This window comes from Marmota monax, unplaced genomic scaffold (genome assembly GCF_021218885.2).
Source record: "Marmota monax isolate L192 unplaced genomic scaffold, Marmota_monax_Labrador192_F-V1.1 WCK01_AAM20220418_F8-fsc00061, whole genome shotgun sequence".
Lineage (NCBI taxonomy): Eukaryota > Metazoa > Chordata > Mammalia > Rodentia > Sciuridae > Marmota > Marmota monax.
The window spans coordinates 17,064,830-17,089,238 of NW_026695230.1; the positions used below are offsets into that span (position 1 = coordinate 17,064,830).

The 24,409-nt window shown below is 33.8% G+C and overlaps 1 protein-coding gene across 9 annotated transcripts in view; it reads left to right on the plus strand.

The window, feature by feature from the left end:
- The window catches only part of Stk33 (serine/threonine kinase 33), a 186,723-nt gene that overhangs the window by 94,540 nt on the left and 67,774 nt on the right, over positions 1-24,409 (plus strand). For 6 of the 9 annotated variants that reach the window (XR_006850388.2, XM_058576882.1, XM_046438327.2 and 3 more), the window contains exons 2-6: positions 8,152-8,533; positions 9,451-9,564; positions 13,303-13,416; positions 16,103-16,207; positions 22,335-22,473. Coding sequence is in view for 8 of the 9 variants with exons in the window: in XM_058576882.1 (XP_058432865.1) it covers positions 8,312-8,533; positions 9,451-9,564; positions 13,303-13,416; positions 16,103-16,207; positions 22,335-22,473 (694 nt within the window). In the remaining variant the exon portion in view is untranslated. Of the gene's footprint in view, positions 1-8,151; positions 8,534-9,450; positions 9,565-13,302; positions 13,417-16,102; positions 16,208-21,047; positions 21,145-22,334; positions 22,474-24,409 lie in introns of those variants that run through there. The other 3 variants (XM_046438328.2, XM_046438329.2, XM_058576883.1) reach the window with 3 other exon arrangements.

A 24,409-nucleotide genomic window follows, 5' to 3' on the forward strand; every position in this document is an offset into this window, starting at 1 on the left:
ACTTTATTTTTAGAACCACACACACCAAACAAAACAGCCTCTCAGGAAAAACCCTCAGAGCCTCAACTGCCACCACCGGCTTTCCACAAGCCTCTCTCTCCCACACAAGCTTCTCTCCACCTCCCACAATCCTCCTCCTCTTGAGACCGATTGGCTGGGTCACATGGGCGGAGCCAAAAAAGTCCCCCAATGAGCAGCTCCGTGGTCTGAAAGGGCAGGGAAACAGCCCAATGAGCATCACCGCAGAGGAGCCAATCAGCTAGATGTTGCTGGGGCCGCTGTGAGCCAATCATCAGCCGGCAGCTGGAAGTTTGCTGGCAGCTGGAAGTTTGCTGGGGCCCCTTCGGCTGTGGCTCTCAACAGTACTTATTTAATAAAATTCCCTAATGCAATTTTATTAACTTTAGTCCTAATGTTTTGTGCCTGCTGTTCTGTATCATTTGACGTATAATCTCTCCATCTTTTCTCCCCTTCCAGTGTGGTAGCTACCATTTCATTCTCTATCTCTGTGTATCTAAACTCTTTTTTTTATTCCTCATATAAGCAAGACTGCAATATTTTTCTTTCAGTTTGGCTTATTTCACATAGTATAATATCCTCCAAATCCATCACAGTGTGGTCAATAGCAGAATCTCTTATTTAAGAGGTTGAATTGTACTCATATAACACATTTTCTTTATTCTTGCATCTGTTGATAGCATTTAGTTTGTTTCCATATCTTGGCTATTGTGAACAATGCTACAATAAACATGGGAGTGCAGATATCTTTAGGAGGTGGTGATTTCTTCTCCTTCGGGCATATACCCAGAAGAGGGATTGCTGGGTCATATGATAGTTCTATTTTTAATTCTTTAGAGACTCTATATTGTTTTCCCTAATAGCTCTATTAATCTACATTCCCACCAGTAGTGTTCTAGGGTTCCCTTTTCTCCACATCCTTTCCAACATTTATTATCCCTTTGTCTTTTTAAAAATAATTCCTATCCTGATGGATGTAGGGTGATATCTCATTGTGATTTTCATCTACATTTTGCTTATGATAAGTGGAGCTGAACATCTTTTCATATACTTGCTGGTTGTTTCTATGTTGTCTTTGGAGAAATATCTCTTCAGATCCTTTGTTCACTTTTCAATTGGGTTACAAGAAAGAGATTGAAGAAGAAATAATTTTTAAAAAATTCCTATAAAGAAAAGCCCAGGACCAGATGTTTTCACAACTGAATTCTACCAAACACTCAAAGGATAATTATTACCAGTACTTTTTAAAGTCTTCCACAATATAGAGCTAGGGATAATATTTCTATACCTATTGTATAAGACCAGCCTCACCTTGATACCTAAGCTAGACAAAGATGCTATATGAAAAGAAAACTTCAGGACAATATCTCTGGTGAATATCAATGCAAAAATCTGAATACAATATTAGCACACTGAATTAAACAACATATCAAAAGATTACACATCAAGACCAAGTAAGATTTATCTAGGCATGCAAGGCTGGCTTAATATTTGCAAATCAATCATTGTGATACACCACATTTATAGAAAGAAAGATAAGAACTACATGACATTTTGACACAGAAAGAGCACTTGAAAAAAGTTTAGCATTCTTTCTTTTTAATGTTCTTATTGGTACATTGTCATTATACATGATAGTAGGGTTCATTGTGACACAATCATATTATTTCATTTCTCAGTTCCTGCCTCTTCTCCTTCCCACTGATCCACTTTTTCTACTCTACTAGTCTTCTACTATTTATATATCTATATATATATTTAGTTGGTACATGATAATTGTTCATAACAGTAAAATTCATTGTGATATATTAATGGATGAATATAGCAAAATTTGGTCAATTTTTTTTCCTAGTGTCATGTTTTTCCATCCTCTCTTCTCTCCCTCTCAATCTCCTTCCTCTATTCAACCGGACTCCCCTCTGTTTTTGTGAGATCCTCCCTTTTAAAATTCATTTTTCTCTCTAGCTTTTGCATATAAGGGAAAACATTTGACCCTTGACTTTCTGAATCTGGCCTATTTCACTTAGCATAATGCTCTCCAGTTCCTCCATTTACCAGCAAATGACACAATTGCATTATACTTTATGGCTAAGTAGAATTATGTTGTGTACAAATACCTCATTTTTTTATCCCTTCATTTGCTGATGGACCCCTAAGCTGGTTTCATAAGATGGCTATTGTGAATTGTGCTGCTATAAACTGTGTAATACATTTATCATTATTGTATATTGGTTTCCATTCTTTTGGCTAAATATCAATGGATGGGATAGCTGGGTCATATGGTGGTTCCATTCCTAGTCTTTTGAGGAATCTCCATACTGATTTCCAAAGTGATTGCTTTGATTTGCAGTCCCTCCAACAATAAATAAGCATTTCTTTATCCCCACATCCTCACCAGCATTTATTATTATTTATATTCTTGAAGATTGTCATTCATCTCAGTGTAGTTTTGTTTTGCATTTCTGTGATTGCTAATGATGTTAAAATTTTTTGATATATTTGTTGGTAATTTTTAGCATCCTTTTTTGATAAAAAATCTTAATAGTTTATGTGTGGAAGGAAAGTTTTCAACATATAAAAAAGGTTTAAAAAACCCACTGCTAACATCATGATCAGTGGGAAACAACTAAAAAATTTTCACTAAGATTCAATATAAGCCAGGGGTGCCCACTCTAACCATTTATATTCAAAATAGTATTGGAAATATAAGAGTCAGATAATGGGGGGAAAGCCATCCAATTTAGATAGGAAGAAGTAACATTTTTTCCATTGCAGATAATATGCTCCTAAATGTAGAAAACTCTATAAAGATTCCACAAAAAATTATTAGACTAATAAATGAATTTAGAAAAGTTTCAGGATACAAAGTGAATATACAAAAATTAGCACTTTTAAATGTAAATAATAATATAGCTGAAAAAGAAATTAATAAATATTCCCATTTGTGATAGTATCAAAAGGAAAATGTGGTATAAATTTAACCAAGGCAATAAAAGATTTGTACACTGAAAATTATAAAACATTGATAAAAGAAATTGAAAAAACACAAATAATGGAAAGATATCCCATATTCATGGATGAGCAGAATTAATATTGTTAAAAATATCTATGTTACTCAAAGCAATATATAGATTTACCATAATCCCTGCAAGAATTCCAATGGCATTCCTCACAGAAATAGAAAATCAGTACCAAAATTCTTTTTTTTAGTTGTAGATGGATAAAATACCTTAATTTTATTCATTTATTTTTATGTGGGGCTGAGGATTGAACCCAGTACCTCAAACATGCCAGGCAAGTGCTCTACCACTGAGCCACAATCCCAGCCCAGTACTAAAATTATTAAGCAACTACAAAAACCCCAAATAATCAAAACAATACTACAATAGAAAAGCAGATTCAGAAACATCATATTCTGATTTTTTTAAAGATTATATTACAAAGTGCCCAGCATGTGCAAAGTCCTTGGGTTCAATCCTCAACACTGCAAACAAACAAAATAAAACAAAAAAATACTACTGGTATAAAAAAAAAAAAAACAGACATCAGACAAGTGGAATAGAATAGAAGGCTCAGAAATAAATTTAAACAAATATGGTCAACTAATTTTTGACAAATGTAGCAAAAGGACACAATGGTGAATGGATAGTATCTTTAATAAATGTTGTTGAGAAAAATGGGATTTCTACTTGCCAATGGATGATTACACTATTATACCATACACAAAAATCTGTTCAAAAGAAACGAAAGATCTATAGGATTTAAAACCATAAAACTTGTAGAAGAGAACACAAGTGAAAAATTCTTTGACATCAGCCTTGACAATGATTTTTTAAAAATACTACATCAAAAGGCTAAAAAACAAAAACAAACAGGATTATATCAAACTATGAAGCTTCTACACAACAAAGGAAAGAATCAACAGAATGTAAAAGAATGTAAAGGAAACATACAGACTAGGAAAAATAATTGCAAACTACATATCTGAGAAATAGTTAAGTTGCCTTTTAACTTAGTAGTAAAAAAATGGGAAATTTAATATTTAACAGTTCTGGTAAAAAGTTTGTGAATATTATATGTATATATATCTGCACACATATTTTGTGAATTATATAATTTTTTTAAACTTGAAGAACATGAAAATCATGCTTTTAGAAGTACTGTTTATAGTGAAGAAACTCAGCTACAGTCTAAATAAACCTTTTTATTGTGAATGCTTCTTACAGTTTCTTATAAAAAGTACCATAAAATCAGTATTCTAAATGCATACATCTGACATGGACTTTTCTACACCTGTAGAAAGAAAGCACTATTTTTGCTAAATGTAAAGGCTGTTATTTGCAGATCTGTTCTACTGCTCTAAGTCATTGATGGTTACAGGCTTTATATTTAACCTGAAATACAAAGCATTTTCTTCTAGGCTTGAAGTTAAATCATTTCACAAAGTGTATACAGGTAAATTCTGAGTTACCTTTGTCTTGCTACACGTACTTGAAAAACAAGGTTAAGTGGTTGTCCAGGTATGCATTGTGTATGGCATCAGGTATATTCTTTTCTTCTTCTGCCTGTCTGGAGGTACTTTCTATGCACCTATCCTCAAGCTCGCCATTATGAATTTTAACAACAACAGAATAATTTTTTCCTGCTACTTTGATGAAAGGTCATGCTTAGTGGGCTGACTTGTCTATTACTTATATCCAATTATCTTGGAACACGCTATATACATTACGTAGGGTAAATACAAATAGAACATTTAGGACTTTTGCATTTATGCATAAATGAGATTGGCCAGAAGGACCTCTCCCCTTCTGGGGAACACTGCCATAATCAAACTCAATGAAATGAATTAGGTGGCTTTGCATTGCTGAAAATTTATGTGGGAATCATCTCTTCTCTAAAGGAGGGAAAGAACTCTTTTATAAAATTTCCTGAGTGAAATGATAAGTGCTATAAAGAAAAATAAAGTAAGGTAAGGGGATTGAGTGAGCAGGCCTTCTTTTTTAGATGAGGTGGATAGGAAAGGCCTCTCAAATAAGCAGAAACCATAAGAAAGCAATAGAGCAGGCAAATATTTAAGAGAAGAGCATCCTAGGCAGAGCAAAAAGAAAGCCAAAAGACTTCATTTTTATTATTTCTGTTCATCTTAAATTCCCTCTCACCATTTGACCCAATTATCCCACTCCTTGGTATATACGCAAAGGATTTAAAATCAGCCAATAATGACTCAGCTGCATCAATATTTACAGCAGCTCAATTCACAGTAGCTAAGCTATGGAACAAACCTATATGCCCTTCAACAGTTAAATGGATAAAGAAAATGTGATATATAATAGAATATTACTCAGCCATAAAGAAGAATGAAATTATGGCATTTACTGGTAAATGATGGAACTGGAGACTATCATGCTAATAGAAATAAGCCAATTCCCCCAAACTAAAGGCTGGATGTTCTCTCTGATACGTGGATGCCAACACACAACAAGGGGTGGCAGGACAATAGCATTTCATTGGATTAGACAAAGGGGAATGAAGGGAAGGCAGAGGGATAGGATGAATTGGTCATAACTTTCCTATGTTCATATATGAATATACCACCAGTGAAACTCCATATCATATACAACCATAAGAATGGGATCCTAATTAGTATAAGTCATACTCCATGTATGTATAATGTCAAAATACACTCTACTCTCATGTATATCTAAAAAGAATAATTTTTTTTAAAAAATTTGTTTTTAAGTAAGCTTCTAGGCCATAAGTCACAAAACTATCCCTAATCTACAAGAGAGGTCAGAAAATATATGATGTTAATGAGCACACTGTTTGCTGCCATAAATGGAATCAGGATTCCGTTAGTAAGGAAGGATGAGAGAATAAATATTGGATAATCTGCTAGCAATATCTTTCATAAATCCTTTGGACCTGGCAAATATTTCTGTAGATTCCCATACTATGTGGATTGCTATCAAGCATTAAAAAATGGAAAGGTATCCAATTTATTTCATGAAAGTAGCCAGCAGCCCATATTAAAACCTGATGAAGATGGCTGAAAAGGAAAATTGTAGACCAGGTTAACTTATGTATAAAGCTGCCAAAATGCAAACATGCCAGTTTTTTAGTACTTTTAAAAGAATCATCCATCATGATCACATAAGGTTCATATTATAAATGCAAGAACACTTTAATATTAGAAAAGATTTTAATGTAATATGACATATAACAAGATCCAATAAGAAAAAAATATGATAAAGTAGATAAGGATTTGATAAAAGTCAGCGTTCATTTCTGATTAAAAAACTAGGCTTAGACAACTAAGACTAGAAATAGATTTTTTTCTTTCTCCTCCTTCCCTCCCCCCTTTTTTTCTTTCTTTGTGTCTTTTCTTTTTTGGGGGGAGGGTATCAGGGATTAGACCCAGGGGCACTTAACCACTGAGCCACATCCCCAGTTTTTTTTAATTTTTATTTTGAGACAGGGTCTTGCTGAGTTGCTTAGGGCTTTGCTAAGTTTCTGAGGCTGGCTGGAACTTGTGATCCTTCTGTCTCAGCCTCCGGAGCTGCTCAGATTGCAGGTGTGCACCACTGCAACTGGCTAGAAATATATTTCTTTAATGAAATAAAAATATTTATCTTCCTATTCTGGCCAAGCTTATTCCATTTCAAAGGACAACAGTGTATTTTACATATCTCAAAACTTTTGATTCTGTGACTTCAAAATACACATTTAAAGAGTATCTGAAATAGTCTGACATAAAACCATAATAATGTATTTCTAGGTACTTTTGGAAACTTGTTATAAGATTCTCTTATATATACTACTAGCACATTCCTCCTTTCCTCTGCAGGTCAGATCTTTTTAACTTTCTTTTTAACATATATTAGTCAATGAACCTAGTTTGGTAGGATTCTGAATATACCTATTTTAGATTCATGGAAAAATAACACCCACTCATTCCTGTTTTTTTCCATGTTCGTGTAAAAATGTGGTTACTGGTAATATTTTCTTTGAACTTTTAGAACTGAGTAGTTTTTAAAAATAAAATTATCTATTCCTTTGTGAAATGCATAAGAATTTGCTCTGATAATAAATAGATAAAGGCTTTAAATTTTGAAAACACTGATATATGTTTTATACCAATATTTTTAGATCTTATTTTTTTTTGCCATAACCCACATTAAGGAATATTTACACCTTGACCAAGTATGCACACAATGCACACACATTCTATAACATATTTGTATAATTAAATATTTCACAGAACTTACTGAGGATCTATGCAAGTTCTGATATTATCAGTTCTATTCTACTTCATTTACAAAAATTGGTATCAATCCACCAAAATGATTTTATAACCCATCACTATAATTTGATAAAACACTGTTTTATTTATTTTTTTTCCGCTTTTTTAAAATTTTTTTTTAAAATTTTTTATTGTTGGTTGTTCAAAACATTACATAGTTCTTGATATATCATATTTCACACTTTGATTCAAGTGGGTTATGAACTCCCATTTTTACCCCGTATACAAATTGCAGAATCACATCAGTTACACATCCATTGATTTACATATTGCCATACTAGTGACTGTTGTATTCTGCTGCCTTTCCTATCCTCTACTATCCCCCCTCCCCTCCCCTCCCCTCTTCTCTCTCTACCCCCTCTACTGTCATTCATTTCTCCCCCTTGTATTATTTTCCCCTTTCCCCTCACTTCCTCTTGTATGAAATTTTGTATAACCCTGAGGGTCTCCTTCCATTTCCATGCAATTTCCCTTCTCTCTCCCTTTCCCTCCCACCTCTCATCCCAGTTTAATGTTAATCTTGTTCTCATGCTCTTCGTCCCTACTCTGTTCTTAGTTACACTCCTTATATCAAAGAAGACATTTGGCATTTGTTTTTTAGGGATTGGCTAACTTCACTTAGCATAATCTGCTCTAATGCCATCCATTTCCCTGCAAATTCTATGATTAAAACACTGTTTTAGAACATGTTTTTCAGCATCCTTGTAGTCCAATTTTGTTGTTGACATTAACTTTTCCTGTGGTAAGAGATGCTTTTGGTGCTAGTTTTTCTATAATCTCTAGGAGGATTGTGGGATAGGAATTTCCTAAATGATTTTTTTTTCTTTCTGCAGATCTCATGTGTGAATATAAATCTAGTACATCATTAACCTAAGGACCTTACCAATTGGAAATTGCAGTTTTCACCTTCAAACTACCATATCCTTTTTGATTATTCTCTTCCTAAAAAAGTGTAAACATCTTTCAAGTTATTTTTGTTGCAGAGCTAAACAAATGGCTGATAGTGACTTGAATAAAATATCTAGACAATGTCCCCACTGTTCATCTACCCTGCAGAATAATGGACTTAGATTATGTTCTTGCACATCAAACTATTCTCCAGTTTTGGTGGTAGAAATGTCACAGACATCAAGCATTGCCAGTTCAGAAATCGTAGTTTCAGCAGAGAGAAAAAAAGAAAAAAGTATCAGCAGAGAACCTTCTGGGAAAGATTTGGTAAATATCAAGGATTCTACATCTTATTATAAGTTAACATCCCATTATTTAATCCCTTTCTTAATTCCCTCTCATGAGCCCTTGTCAGGTAATTAATTTCCTTCTTAACCATAAAAGAAACATTTCTGGGCTGGGATTGTAGCTCAGTGGTAGAGCACTTGCCTAGCATATGTGAGGCATTAGGTTCGATTCTCAGCACCTCATATAAATAAATAAAGATAAAGGTCCAACTAAAATATTTTAAAAAGAAACATTTCTTACAGAAGAGGTGAGCAAAGTTGGTTAATTGTATGTTTTATGATATTTCCAACTAATACCCAAATTAATTATTTTTCAGGATCCACAACAATTAGCAATGTCTTTCCAGCCCTTTAAACAAATGGGTTATAAGGACTGATTTTTCAAATTGAATCAAATCTGAATTTTTGAGCATTTTCTTCCACTGATGCAGAATGAGACTTATGTCTATGTTTAAATAAAGTGTGATTATGGTTTATTATTTAAGGAAATTTCTGGTTTTCTAACTGGAATTTCAAATATACTTTACAAAAATCAGTTTGCATTAGTTACAAACAATCTATAGACACCCAGTTGAACTGATTTGTCTATATTTATCTACATAAAGAAGAGGCAGTATAGAAGAGTATAGTTGATACAGTACAATTTTTGAGACAGAAAGCAGTTAAATTTAAGAAAAGTCATGTTCTCACTCCCCCAAATTGAACCTGTTTCACATTTTCCCCATCAACTACTATTTACTACTTGAATTATATAGTTATGGCCATGTAGGTGTCTCTGAGTGAGTTATTACTATGTTATCTTAATTCAGAGAATATTGGATTATTTAAATTAGAGTTTGTTATCAACAAGAATATTGTATCTTAAAGTTATTTTTCAAAATTCCTTTTTGGTTCTAGACCTCCAGAACCTCAAATGTAGAAAGAAAACCATGTCAACAACAGTGGAGTCGGTGCAACATTTCAGAAGGAAAAGTTCCTCACATAAGGATGGAGGATGGATCTTCTATTGAGGTATACAGGAAACAAGCGGAAGCTTCTAGGGACTTGCAGGTTGCTTCTAAGTCAGTGGTTAGTGGCAAAAAAAAAAAAAGTTTTCAAAATCAGCTTTTAAGGAAAATAAGTAAAGTAAGGAGGAAAATTTCCATTTTCAAGTATGTCAAAGTTTTTCAAGGAAATAAACAAACAAGGGAAACAAAAAAAATCAAGGGAAAGAATTAAATTACAACAGATGGGGTAGAGAGAGAAGATGGGAGGGGAGGGGAGGGGGGATAGTAGAGGATAGGAAAGGTAGCAGAATACAACAGTTACTAATATGGCATTATGTAAAAATGTGGATGTGTAATCGATGTGATTCTGCAATCTGTATTTGGGGTAAAAATGGGAGTTCATAACCCACTTGAATCGAATGTATGAAATATGATATGTCAAGAGTTTTGTAATGTTTTGAATAACCAATAAAAAAATTAAAAAATTAAAAAAAAAGTTTTTCAAGGATTAAACTCAGGGGCACTCAACTACTGAGCCACATCCCCAGCCCTATTTTGTATTTTATTTAGAGATAGGGTCTCACTGAGTTGCTTAGCATCTTGCCATTGCTGAGGCTGGCTTTGAATTTGCAATCCTCCTTCCTCAGCCTTCTGAGCTGCTGGGATCACAGGTGTGTACCACTGTAACCCACTCAAAAGTGTTTACTCAAGAAAGTGCAGGCTAAATTTCTTGCTCATAGAGGATGAAATGGACTTCAATAAAGAAGAGGGCATTTTTATTAGAAAAAAGGAGAACATTTTGGTGTAATGTTGGCTGTCCCTCAAAGTACAGTGCATACATATGTGGACTCCTTGAAGATGTAGAAGCCACATGACTTTTGATACTTTAGCTGTTCATCTCCTTGGTGATTGATAGGGAGGCCACAGTTTCCCTTGTAATCTTTCTGTCTTTTCCATATTGGATCAATACCAGTATTATTCTTCAAGGATTTTGATTATTATATAAGAATATGAATTAAATATTAGAACCATTAAAAATTAAATTGTGTCCCTTTAATACGAGATTGAAGAAACTATAATAAAAATAATTACAAGAAGAATTTTCATTCATGTTAAGTAGTTTTTTAAATTGTGTTAGGAGATACTTGGCAATTTATCTGGAGTGATTAGGAAAACTTCCTAGGAAACTTTGACATGAAAAGTTTAAACATTCTTCCTTTAAATAAAAGTTCTGCACTTTACAAAGTCCACAAATTTAGCTATAAGAACTTTTCAAAAAGCAAAATGTGTTCACTGTGAAAGATCATGAACATGCAGATAAAAAGTGAAGAAAATAAAAATCATCACACAGTTTTAGCCAATCTAATTTATTATCTTCAGTTTTTTTCTATTTATGTACCAGTTATACTCTATTTTTCTTCAAAAAGTCTGTTTTAAATTAAGAAATATTTCAAGTATATGTACATTTTAAAGAAATAATCTTAATTTGTATAGTTGAAATTCAAACTTCTTTCCCCCATAGCGTGGACAAACTCACTATAAATATTTTTATCATTTCAAAGAGTATAAAGAATGAAGTTACAATCATCTGCAAGTCTACTACCTATAACCACTCTTAATATTTAGATGACATCTGTCCACACACCAATGTAAGTGCCTTATCATACCCACGTGTTGTAAAGGGATTGTAAGTACATGGTTTTCACACTCTGCTATATCATCAACTTCCTCTGTGTCAATAAAAATAGATTTAAATTATCATTTTAACAGCATCCTCTTAAAATTATTAGAGACAAGAAATCATTTTCTCCTTATTTTAACTAGTATATAACACTATCAGAGCAGTTAGTTAAAGAAAACTATAAGTTATAAAACACTGTGCACTCCTCATTTTTAAAAAATCCAACTTAATCAGTACTAAAATACTATATTTAGAATGTGGTTCCATATATTTAAAGAGGACAATTAAGGTTGGTTTTGTTTTAAAGGACAAGACAAATTTGGGACATAGTTATGAAGAGATTATTCTGTGGGATAAAAGGGTAAATGACTATATTAATTGAGATTTAATTCACTTTACATACTATATATGTGGGAGTTATATGTAAATATAATAAAAAATAAAATTATACTTTGTCCTATTTTCTGATTAATCATCTGAGTTTTCTGACTTTGATTCTCACTACTACACTATTATGTGGTATTGGGGAAGAGGGAGGAACTAGGTCTTTTAATGGATACAACAGAAACAGCTCTTTAAGGAGCTTCTATTCTGTCTTGGAATAAAACAAAAGCCAAAACAAGCATGATAGTAATAATAGTTTTTGAAGACTAATATAAACATGCTGAAGGGAGTATAAATAAAGTAACAGTCATCGTTGTGCAGAGTTAGGAAGGAAAGCTCTCTGAGAAGGGATTAAGTCATTGGGCATTTCTTGTAGAAAACTAAGAAAGGAGTGTAAGCAGTGAGGAATAGGAGCAGTTAATTTAGCTGTTAAATGATAAGCAGAAAGAGTCTTGGTCTGGATGGTGGAATTGTGGATGTGTTCATTTTCTTCTCAGTGCTAATTTTTTAAATTTTATTTTTTAACTACATGACAGTGGAATGCATTACAATTCTTATTACACATACAGAGCACAATTTTTCATATCTCTGTTTGTATATAAAGTATGTTCACACCAATGATGTCCACCACATTCCACTATCATTGCTAACCCTCTGCCTCCTCCTTTCCCCTCCCACACCTCTTCCCTATCTAGAGTTTGTCTATTCCTCCCATGCCCCCCCCTCCCTACCCCACTATAAGTCAGAGTCCTTATATCAGAGAAAACATTTGGCATTTGTTGTTTGGGGATTGGCTAACTTCACTTAGTATTTATTATCTTCTCCATCTCCATCCATTAACCTGCAAATGCCATGATTTTATTCTCTGTTATTGCTGAGTAATATTTTATTGTGTATGTATGCCACATTTTAAAATTAATTCATCTACTGAAGGGCATCTAGGTTGGTTCCACAGTTTATCTATTGTGAATTGTGTGGGGGAAAAGGCACACTTGTACATTGCTGGTGGGACTGCAAATTGGTGCAGCCAATATGGAAAGCAGTATGGAGATTCCTTGGAAAACTGGGAATGGAACCACCATTTGACCCAGCTATTCCTCTCCTCAGTGCTAATTTTTATTCAAATTTCTGTCACATATTGCTTTTTCTAAAACAAAATGAGAAAAAAATAAGAGTAATAACTAATAGAGATAATGAAAAAGAGAAAACATTAATTGTAAACAATAAAGCAATTGTTCAATGGGTGTATATATTGATTTTGTAGTATAACTCTGAGTTTTGGGATAATTTTTTGGTGACTGAATAAATTGTATTTATATATATATGCAAATGTGTGTATATTACCATTCCATTTCTTTTTTCTTCTGAAGATATTTTATTAATATTTATAAAGATATTTCATTAATATTATAGTTTGAAAGTGACTCATTTTACACTTTTGAGTTTTTCCATATTTCACCATTTGGAATTTTATAGTTTCCCTCCAAAGGGGATAGTTAATAAAATTCATCAAAACTTATTTTTTGTTAATTAAGATTTTTTATGAATACTGAAGCAAATAAGTAGCGTCATCTCTTTGATTTTATCCTGTAACAGAATCTCTCTTCCCTTGAGCGGATACCTGTCAGTATTATGTGCTCATTTTTAATACCCGATGAATGGCAGAGAAAGACAAAAGAACTCTTATTTTGTCTCCAGGATTTCTATACCTTTGGAAGAATATTGGGACAAGGGAGCTTTGGACTGGTTGTTGAAGCTACAGACAAGGAAACAGAAACTAAGTGGGCAATTAAAACAGTGAATAAAGAAAAGGTAGGGCTTGTTAGCAGAATCCCATTGAGGACACAGTGTGGTGTGGGTTGATGTGGGCAGTGCAATTTTTCACACTAATACAAGCTATGTCTGAGCCTGAGGGCCAGGGCCTGACAGTGGAGAAGTGTGGGCATTGCTCTTGCTTCCTGGGAAGGGACTGATACTTGAGCTCAAGTAGACAAGTGCTATTTGGAAAAAGCAAATGAAAGGATAACACAATCAATATAACCAAATAGGTAAATTTTTACCAGAATGAGTTGAAGGTAAGGGCTGGTGTTCATTAGGATAGGCACAGGGCTGTGGGCTGGAGACATCTTAGCTATAAGTAAGTCCTGATTGTCCCCTGTGGGGTTTTGTTATACTTTTCACCTATCCTTCCATTTGATTCCTCATTGTTAGCTAAAGAATTTTGTTTATTCATCCTATCTGCTCTTTCAGTTTGAACCACTTTGTCTCACAATTGTCTAATACATTGTCACTTGTACTCATTATATTTCTCATTACATTCACTCTTGGAGTGAACAAATGGGCTTCTCTTTGAAGTGGAGTCTAATATACTTTATACCAGATCATTTTTATCAACTGTAAAAAATTTCTATGCCTGGAAAAAAATCACAACATTATAGTGTTTTCTCCTTGAATCTGTAATGATAAATATTACTTTTGTAAAATTAAACAGTAAGTTTTGAATATATTCTTTAAAAATAAACTGTAGCAAATTTCTCCCTAATGTTCAATAAGGTAACAGATCAATCTTTTTGGGGGGGCACAGGGGATTGAATTCAGGGGCACTCAACCACTGAGCTACATCCCCAGCCCTATTTTATATTTTATTTAGAGACAGGGTCTCACTGAGTTGCTTAGCACTTTGCCATTGCTGAGGCTGTCTTTGAACCAGCAATCCTCCTGCCTCTGCCTTTGGAGCCACTGGGATTACAGATGTGTGCCACCACACCTGGCACATATCAAATCTTAATAAGATTAATAAAGCAATTAAGAGTCTTTCTAGAAATCTTTAGAATTCTTTAAGGTTCTAGGAAGCAACCCACAATGCTACCCAAGGTATCCTTTCCACCTTTATTTTGGTTTCAGGTAGGTTAGGGGTCCAGTTTTAGGGCTATATAGATAAGATACTTACTTGCAACTTTAGGAATTACTCTTTCACATACATATTGATGTTGAGAGTTTATGGGAAACTATGATATTACAATAAGATTATATAGGTTAAAGTTATAATATATAATTGAACAAAATTATTGCATTATGAACAGGTCAAAATATTTGGGTTGAGAGAAAGGAACAGAACTAAGATGGCTATTAGGAGAAATTATGTTAACTTTCCATATCTAGTCTAGACAAGAATTCACTCCTTATAGTCAGTATTTTTCTTGATCTTCTAGGTTAATCTTAAAATGTGTTTTCATCCTATATGGGTGGGTTATACATGGTAGGGGAAGTGTCAGTATCCTAGACATCCCAAGATGGTATAGATTGAAAAATGAAGTTGAGTGGAAGCAGGAATAACTTTAGATAAAATTTTAACTGGATGATGTGAGCTTTGTGATAAGTCACTTTCCTTTCAGAATTATTTATGTACCTTTCCAAAGTGGGGTTGGGTGGTAAATGAAGGAGTAAGTCCTTTATTATCCCTGTCAAGGACATTTAAAAATTTGTCCTTTCAAAGACATTTTTATGTGGAACTAGGACTCATAAAGGAAGATAGTGCTTATCCTCAAATAATGGAAATTATCAGTAGGGTTGATGATTTGGGGTGGGGTGGTGGTGGTGAGGGTAGAGAAAACTTCTCTAGAGTTTCTTAGATGACATTGTACATAGTTACCTACATGCTAAATGAAGTCCTTGTGCTCCCTGGAGTGTTCCTGCCTTTACCTTTGCTACCAGGCATGGTAAATGTTAGCTGTTAGGAGTTAAAGTAGGGATTAGGTTGATCTGAAAGCAAGGTAGTCTCTGCCTCTTTAGGTTAATCAGGGGATCAGGAAGAAACATAATCCAGGGTTGAATGCAGAATCTCACTGCCTATGTATTTTTTCTTTTTTGGGGGGGGTACTAGGGATTGGTTCTAGAGGTGTTCTACCACTGAACTATACCCCCAGCCCATTTTATTTTTTAAATTTTGAGACAGGGTCTCACTAAGATGCCCAAACTGGTCTCAAACTTGCAATCCTCCTGCCTCAGCCTCCCAAGTAGGTGGGATACCAGGTGGGATTCCAGGAAATGTATGTATTTCCTTTGATATACATAAGTTAAATAAAAACAAAACAGCAACAAAAGAAAAACATTTTGTTATAAAAACATCTCCAATTTGTGTCCCTAGAAAATTTTGTTTTTATTATGTTAACATCAAAAGGTCAATATGATTTTGAGGGAAATATCAAAAAGCATACTAAAAATTAGAATAATTTTGTGAGGGGACAGATGCCATCTTGTAGCTAATTTACAGAAACAGTTTAAGAGATAGATATAGTTTGAGGCCAAACTAAATATAATTTGAAATTGCATGAAGGAAAGAAGAGCATAATTTAGTCTGATCATGGGATAAACTAAATGATATCATTTAAAAAGGAAATTTCTCAGGTAATATAGATAAAAGCAAAAAGCAATTTTATATCGAGGAATGTGAGAGTGACATTCAAATGTGAAATCTATGTTTTTTTCATTGATTAAGGCTGGAAGCTCTGCTGTGAAGTTACTTGAACGGGAGGTGAATATCCTAAAAAGTGTAAATCATAAACACATCATACATTTGGAACAAGTATTTGAGACATCTAAGGTAAAGTTCTATCGGATACTATGTTTTGAAAGTTGTTACTATTGCAAAATGAATATAATTTCATTCTGCAGTAATTCCTTTGGGGCACAGTTGTTCATGTCCTTGGCATGAGTCTGACATTGGAGATTGATGAGAATATTCTGGAGGACTTTTATTATTGATTGTATAATTAGGTGTCTGATGATTGATTGATGTCTTTAGTAATATGTTCTGGGTGGCATGGTGGAAACAAATGTTTAAAATTACAACTTCATACTCAACCAGTTAGTGATTAGAGCTTCCTTAGAGATGGCATTCCTTTAGCTTTGGTTCTTAGTCTCTCCATTAGAATTTCTTGGAATACTGTCATAATTTTGAAAAATTAGCTTTATAATCAGCTTGGCATAGTATATTTGGTATTATGTATAAAACATTTCATCATCTGTATCATTCCAATGTGTTTTTTTCTTTCCTAAATGTTATCATTTTTCTATTTAAATGCCTGTAATTTTCACTTAGAGTTGTTTAGAAGCCTGGCTTATTTTCAATTTTGCCTCTAGATTTTTTAGTGCTTGTGGACTTGGGTGTTTCTCGGCTTGGAAGTACTATGATATAGTGGTTAGTTATGTAGATTCCAAGATAAGATTTCCTGTGCATTTGAATCCTGATTCTACCACTTACTAGCCATAAGACCATGACCAAGGCATTCAATTTCTCTATTCCTCATTTGCTCATCTGTAAAATGGATTTAATAATAGTGTTGATTTCATTTGTACATTGAAGGATTAAATGGGAAAATGGATATAAAGTATCTGTTTCATTAAATGTTAGTTATTGATTTTCATTTTCTTTGACAGTTTTTAAGGGTCCTCTGTTCATTTTTTCCAACATTTTTTCTTTCCATATTTTATTTTGTATAATTTATATTGATGTGTCTTCATGTTCAGTAATCTCTTCTTCTATAATGTTAAGTGTGCTATTAATCTCCTCCAGTGGAAATTTTATTTATGTATGTGTGTGCATGTATGTGTATGTGTGTGTGTATGTATGTGTATATATGTACATTCCATGTGTCTACTTAACATACCTAATCTTTCTTCCTTCTTGAAGTCATAATAACTATTTTAATGTCCTTTTGCTGCTAATTTTACATTGTATCATTTCTAGAACAGTTTCAACTGATTGATATTTTTCTCCCTTTATTATGGGTTATATTTTCAGACTTTGTACACCTATTAATTTTTGGTTGGATACCAGGCATTCTGAATTTTACCTTTTTGGATACTTCACATTTTTATATTCTTTTTTTTCAAATTCTTATCGCTTTTATTTTCTTTTCTCTTTTTAAATTAATGTGTTACAGTTATACACAATAGTGGACTTTATTATGCCCCATTCATACATGCACATAGCATAATTTAATTAATCTCATTCCCCAGTATCTTCCCTTTTCCTCCCCCGATCTGCTTGCTCTACACTTCTAATCTCCCTTCCATTCTTCTTATTATTTCAATTAGTACATTATATATATATATATATATATATATATATATATATATATATATATGAATACATATATGTAGAGAATACATACATACATACATAGAATACATATATAGAAAGTATATATATTACATATATACAAAATCCACTGGGGTTTATTCATACATGGACATAGTATAATTGGGTAGATTTTGTTACCCTTTATTTTCCCATGTTCTCCCCTCCTCCCTCTCTCTCTGCATACCCTTCCTCTACTCTGTTGGACTCCCTTTTGTTTTCATGCAATCACCCCTTTTTTCTCTGTCTCTCTACATTTGCATATGAGAAAAAATTTTCTATCATTGACTTTCTAAGTCCTGCTTATTTCATTTAGCATGATGTTCTCCAGTTCCATACATTTACCAGAAAATGACTAAATTTCATAATTTATGAAAAGCTTCGTTGAGTATATATACCACATTTTCTTTATCCATTTGTATGTTGAGGGGAACCTAGAGAAGTTCTATAACTTGGCTATTGTGAACTGCACTGCTATAAGCACTGATGTACATGTATCACTATAGTATGTTGATTTTAGTTCTTTTGGATAAATCACAAGGAATGGGATAGCTGGGTCATATGGTGGTTTCATTTCTAGTCTTTTTGAGGAATCTCCATAGTGATTTCCAAAGTGGTTGTACTAATTTGCCATCCTACCAAATATATATAAGTGTACCTTTCCCCATTATTTTCACCGTGTATTATTATTTGTATTCTTTTTTATTGGTTCTTTTTAGTTATGCATGACAATAGGATTCATTTTGACATAATTATAAAAGCATAGGATGTAATTTGTTCTAATTCAATCTCAGTACTACCCCTTTCTCTCCCCCTGTTACCTTCCCTCTACTCTACCGATCTTTCTGCTATTTACTTATACGTTTTTTTTATTAGTGTATTTTAGATGTACATGATGAGATTCACTGAGGCATATTTATATATGTACACAGAAAAGTTAGGTCAGATTCATTCCACTGTCTTTCCCTATCCCATCTCACCTCCCTTCCCTTCATTCCCCTTTGTATTCTTTGTATTCTTGATGGCTGCCATTCTAACTGGAGTCAGATGAAACCTCAAGTGTAGTTTTAATTTGCATTTCCCTTATTGATAGGGATGTTGAATATTTTTTCATATATTTATTGGCCATCTATATTTCTTTTTTAGAGAAATGTGTTGATAATATTTGTCCATTTATTGATTGGGTTATTTGGGTTTTTTGAAGTTAAGTTATTTTGAATTCTTTATATATTCTGAATATTAATCCTCAGTTGGAAGAGTAACTAGGAAAAATTTTCTCCCATTCTGTATGCTCTCTTTTCATGCTCTTGTTACCTTTGCTTTGTAGAAGCTTTTTAATTTGATGCCATTCCACTTATTGATTCTTGGTTTTATCTCTTGAGCTTCAGAAGTCTTATTAAGAAATTGGTACCTGTACCAGATATTTTTATATTCTTAAAACTGTTCTTGACCTTTAATCTAGCATATAGTTAAGTCACTTGGAAATAGTTTGATACTTTTGAATCTTGCTTTAATCTTTGTTAGGTGGCACCAGAGCAGCCCTTAGTCCAGGACTCATTTTCCCTACTACCAAGGTTCAAGCCTTCTGAGTATACACACTCTATTCAATGTCCCATGAATTATGATATTTTTCTTTTCTTTTTATTTATACATGACAGCAGAATGCATTACAATTCTTACTACACATATATAGCATGATTTTTCATATCTCTGATTGTATACAAAGTATATTCATACCAATTTTTGTCTTCATACACATACTTTGGATAATAATGACCATCACATTCCTCCATCATTTCTAACCCCATGCTGCCTTTCTTCCCTTCAAACCCCTCTGCTCTATCTAATAGTTAATAGGAACACAAACTGTTCCTGGCCATGTGTAAGTTCAAGTGATTGTTCCCTCAGCTCCTTTTGCATGTTTATTTTCCCAGTTTTGGGAATGAATCATGTGCTGATTAGTACTCCAATCATATGCTGAAGAATTGAGGAGGCAAATCTCTGGAGCTTTCTGTCTGTATAGCTTTATCCTTCTGTTATACTTTTCCTATGAACTCCCAGCTCCACCTCTTTGACCCATGGAGGCTGCTGGCCCCTGCTTGATTTCTCTCTCCCTGCCTGTAGTCTGGAAATTCTCCAGTCAGGAAGCAAGGATAATCATGGGGCTTGCCTCTTGTGTTTCCTTTCTCCAAGAGATTTCTTCTTTATGCTGCCTGGTATCACATTTTTGTTTGTTTTTAGGTCAAATCTGCCTCTCCCTAACTTGTAAACACTCACAAATGTTTAGACTTTCCACTGAAGGCGTTTTAAAGAAATGGTTCCCATTTCTTTACTAGTGATCATCCAGTCTGCATATGCTAGTTTATCATGACTCTAAACATTCTCTAGATCTACCCAATTGTTTCTAATGATTATAAAAAGAATTTGTTTTTATAAATGTTACTGATATAATTTTGATCAAATTGCATTTAAAATTGACATCAGTTAATATTGTAACCCCTACTAATGCAACTTTCCCTCTGTGTACCAGTGATCCTGTCAATGAAGAAAGTATGGCCCAGTTCAAAAGCTTATTTATGTGTCAGACTTTGCAGATAACTTTTGATATTCTAAAGCAGTCTGAAGTTCAGTGAATCAGAATTGTGTCTGTAAGAAGAAAGGATGTTAACCTTCTTTTCCTGCTTTAATGTTTATGGATTGAACACTGAAGTTGTATTAGCAGTGGTTATAAGAGCAGAATCAGACCCCCAAATCTTTTTTAAAAGTTTTTTTTAGTTGTAGATGGACAATGCCTTTATTTTATTTATTTTTATGTGGTGCTGAGGATTGAACCCAGTGCCTGATATTTGCCAGGTAAGTGCTCTACCACTGAGCTACAACCCCAGCCCCAGATCCCCAAATCTTAAGAACAACAGAAATCTAGCAGCAGAGGTTAGAATGGAGATGCAGAGAGTAGTCTCTATCCATAGCAATGCATGTGAAAAAGACTTGCATTTTGGTTGATTGTGAATCATTTTGACTCAATAGATGACTTAACTATTGGAATATCTAAAGAGATATTAATATGCCTTAAAAGAAACAGCAGGGCTAGGGATGTGGCTCAAGCAGTAGCGCGCTTGCCTGGCATGTGCAGGGCGCTGGGTTCGATCCTCAGCACCACACAAAAATAAAATAAAGATGTTATGTCCACCAAAAACTAAAAAATAAATATTAACAAATTCTCTCTCCCTCTCTCCCTCTCCCTCTCCCTCTCCCTCTCTCCCTCTCTCTCTCAAAAAAAAAAAAAAAAAAAAAAAGAAAGAAAGAAAGAAACAGCAAATATGCAAGAGGCCTTTCATCTGTATCTTCTTACTGCTCCACCCAATTAGTCATTGAGCCCCACTGTTTCTTCCTCCTAGGTATTTTTCAAATCTTTTTTTCCTCCTCCTTCTTGTTTGTATTCTGTTCCTCATACCTGCTCACTATCAACAGAAGTCAGCACTGGTCTGCTGCCCATTTTCTTATGGCCTATAAACTAAGTTTTCTCCGTTTTCAAATTATTGGAAAAATGCAAAAGAATAATATCTTATGACTTGTGAAAATTATATGAAACTCAAATTTCCAAGTCCATAAATAGAGTGTTTTTGTATTGTTTATGGCTGCTTTCATACTACAGCAGCAGAGCCAGGTAGTTATGAAAGAGACTGGCTTGCAAAGCCTGTAATATTTACTCCTGGGTTTGGCCTGTATAGAAAATTTTTGCTGAGCCCTGATGTTACACTACTGCTAGAGTGTTCATTTGGAAATGCAAAATTGATAATATCATATAACATTCCCCCTTCCAAACACTATCTTAAAATATTCAGTGGCTTATTGCATGTGGGAAAAAAATCTATACTCTTGAGGATGATATCCAAGACTTTATACCAACTGGCACCAACCTGTTCTTTCTAGCTTCTTCCCCACCACTTCTTTCCTCCTCACCCTATCAAGCTTCTAATGTTATTAATGCTGAGATATTTGTTGTCCTTTTAATAGCTGATGTTGTTTCAAATTTATACCGTGTACTCTGCCTGATCTTCCCCTACATTTTCTACCCACAAATCCCTGTTCAAACACCTAGATCTGGCTTTAATGTCTCTCCTGTGAGCATTCTTTTTTTTTTTTGTAGTTGTAGTTGGATGGCATGCCTTTATTTTATTTGGTTTTTGTTTGTTTGGTTTTTGTGGTTCTCAGGACTGAACCCAGTGTCTCACACATGCCAGGCAAGTACTCTGCCACTGAGCTACAGCCCCAGCCCTCCTGTGAGCGTTTTTTAGGCAGAGAAGAACTGCCCCTCCCCCATAACCCTATCACATTTTGGGCCATTAGCACTTACCAATGATTCTGTAATTGTAACTAAATTGGGAACTTGTTGGGAGTAAAGACTATGTCTTATGTTCTTCTAGTATCCAGTTCAGTATCCTGTACATAATAGATAAAATTATTTTTGAATGAATTAATGATGATTAAGATTGTGATCATGTAATACAATATATAACATTTTAAGGATACACAGCTATATAATTTGCTCTCTCTTGCTCTCTCTCTTTTAAATATATAATGTCAGAAAATGTACCTTGTGATGGAGCTTTGTGAGGATGGAGAACTCAAAGCAGTTCTGGATAGGAAAGGGCATTTCTCAGAGAATGAGACAAGGTGGATCATTCAAAGTCTTGCATCAGCTATAGCATACCTTCATACTAAGGGTAAGAAGAGGATCATCCAACTCATTGAGTCCATAAATGCAGATATCACTTTTGTTTAAGGGTAATTGTATTCATAGTCATATAAATAACACTTGGTAATATAGAAGACTTGTTTGCTATTTTGTAGTTTTCCCTTTATGTATAGATACATTTTAATTAGAAACAAACAGATTCACAATTACATTTTACATAGACAAAGAAGCAGTTATGAACATTGCTTTTTTTTTTTTTTTTTGATAGTGCTGGGGATTAAACACAGACCTTTGCATGTGCTAAGCAAGCACTCTACCACTGAGCTGCACCTTGAGTCCTATGAACATTTCTGTTTAGTGATTTAAAAAGCAGACAATATATCCAAAGTAGAAAAAACAATATTAAAGGTGAAGTTTCCTAAAAATTTATATATTAATAACATTAAAAATGTGTATGTTCTAGGCTTTCTTTTTTGTACTTTCAAATTTATTGTTAGAGTGCTAAGTTCACACCAAAATTGAGCAAAAGGTTCAGCAATATCCCTTAAACTCCCTGCACTCACATATATAAGGCATTTTCCACTATCAAAATCCCATACCAGAGTGGTCCAGTTATTAAAATTGATGAACCCACATTAACACATCACTATCACCCAAAGTACATAGTTTACATTAGGATTCATTGTTGGTGTTGTACATTCTGTGGGTTTTGACAAATGCATAATGATATTTATCTACTATTAAGGCATCATGTAGAGTAGTTTCACAGTACTTTAAAAACGACATTTAACGATTATTGTAATTATTCTTTGACTTTTCTGTTCTTTGATGTTACTGCTGCTGCTTTGCCTCATGCATCTTTTTTTTTTTCTTCAAGGTTAGTTTGGCTTACCATATGACTTTAGAACTGTCTCATCTTTCAGATGAGAAAAAACTTTGTTCCCAAAAGGTTCAGTGACATGTTTGGTGGGGCAGAGCTGGTACTAGATCTCAGGTTCCTTTAGCAGATTTTTCCTGAGCGCCTATTGCACTGTTACTGATCTTAGAGTTACACAGATTAAAAGATAAGGCATCTTCCCTCAAGGAACTCAAGCTAGTGAGAGATTGAGCGTAAAAAACAATTTGTAATCAAATATGAAAATTTCTCTGGTGGAGAACCCTGTGAAGTTCAAGAAACACAGGAGTGTTAATATATCATTTGATTTTGAATGTCAGAAAAGAATTCAGAGGAAACAATATTCAATCTAGGAATACAAACTTAGACAAAAAAGGGAGGGCATTCCAGACAGAGGGGAAACTGTTTTTGCAAAGGCTTAATATTATGCTCATGCCAATCCTCCCATATTAAGCTATAACTTCAGTATAATTCCAAACCAAATTTTTATAGCATTTTCCTAAAACTTGATTAGATTATTCTAAAACAGGTGAGAATAGATAGTACAACAATGAACAGCAATGAGGGAGCAGGGAGACTTGCCCTGCCAGGGATCAAAATACACCATAAGGATATATTAATTAAAACTGTGTGGTATTTATGTAAGAAAAGACAAGCAGAAGAACAGAACAATACAGATTCCAAAAACAAAACCTGTAAATTGTGTAAGGAAAATATAAATGACTAGATATAATTACCACTGCAGGGCTCATTCAACTCCATTTTTCCAGCAATTAAACCCTTAACTTTTAAATCTAGAGAAATGATTGCTATGGATATGAATTGAATTAATTATTTGCAAAGGAAGAATTTTTACATGATTATTTGCAGGTATACAAAAATACTACTTAAACTCTAACATGTTCAACTAAACATTTTATGTCTCAAGGATTTTTTTATTTTAACATACCAAGAGTATGAAATGTATGCTGATGTTATAGAAAAATATTCTGAAATAAATATAGTTTATATACATATAGCCAAATTAAAGTGTGTTAAAATTCTTATATTGACAGTAGCACATATTTAG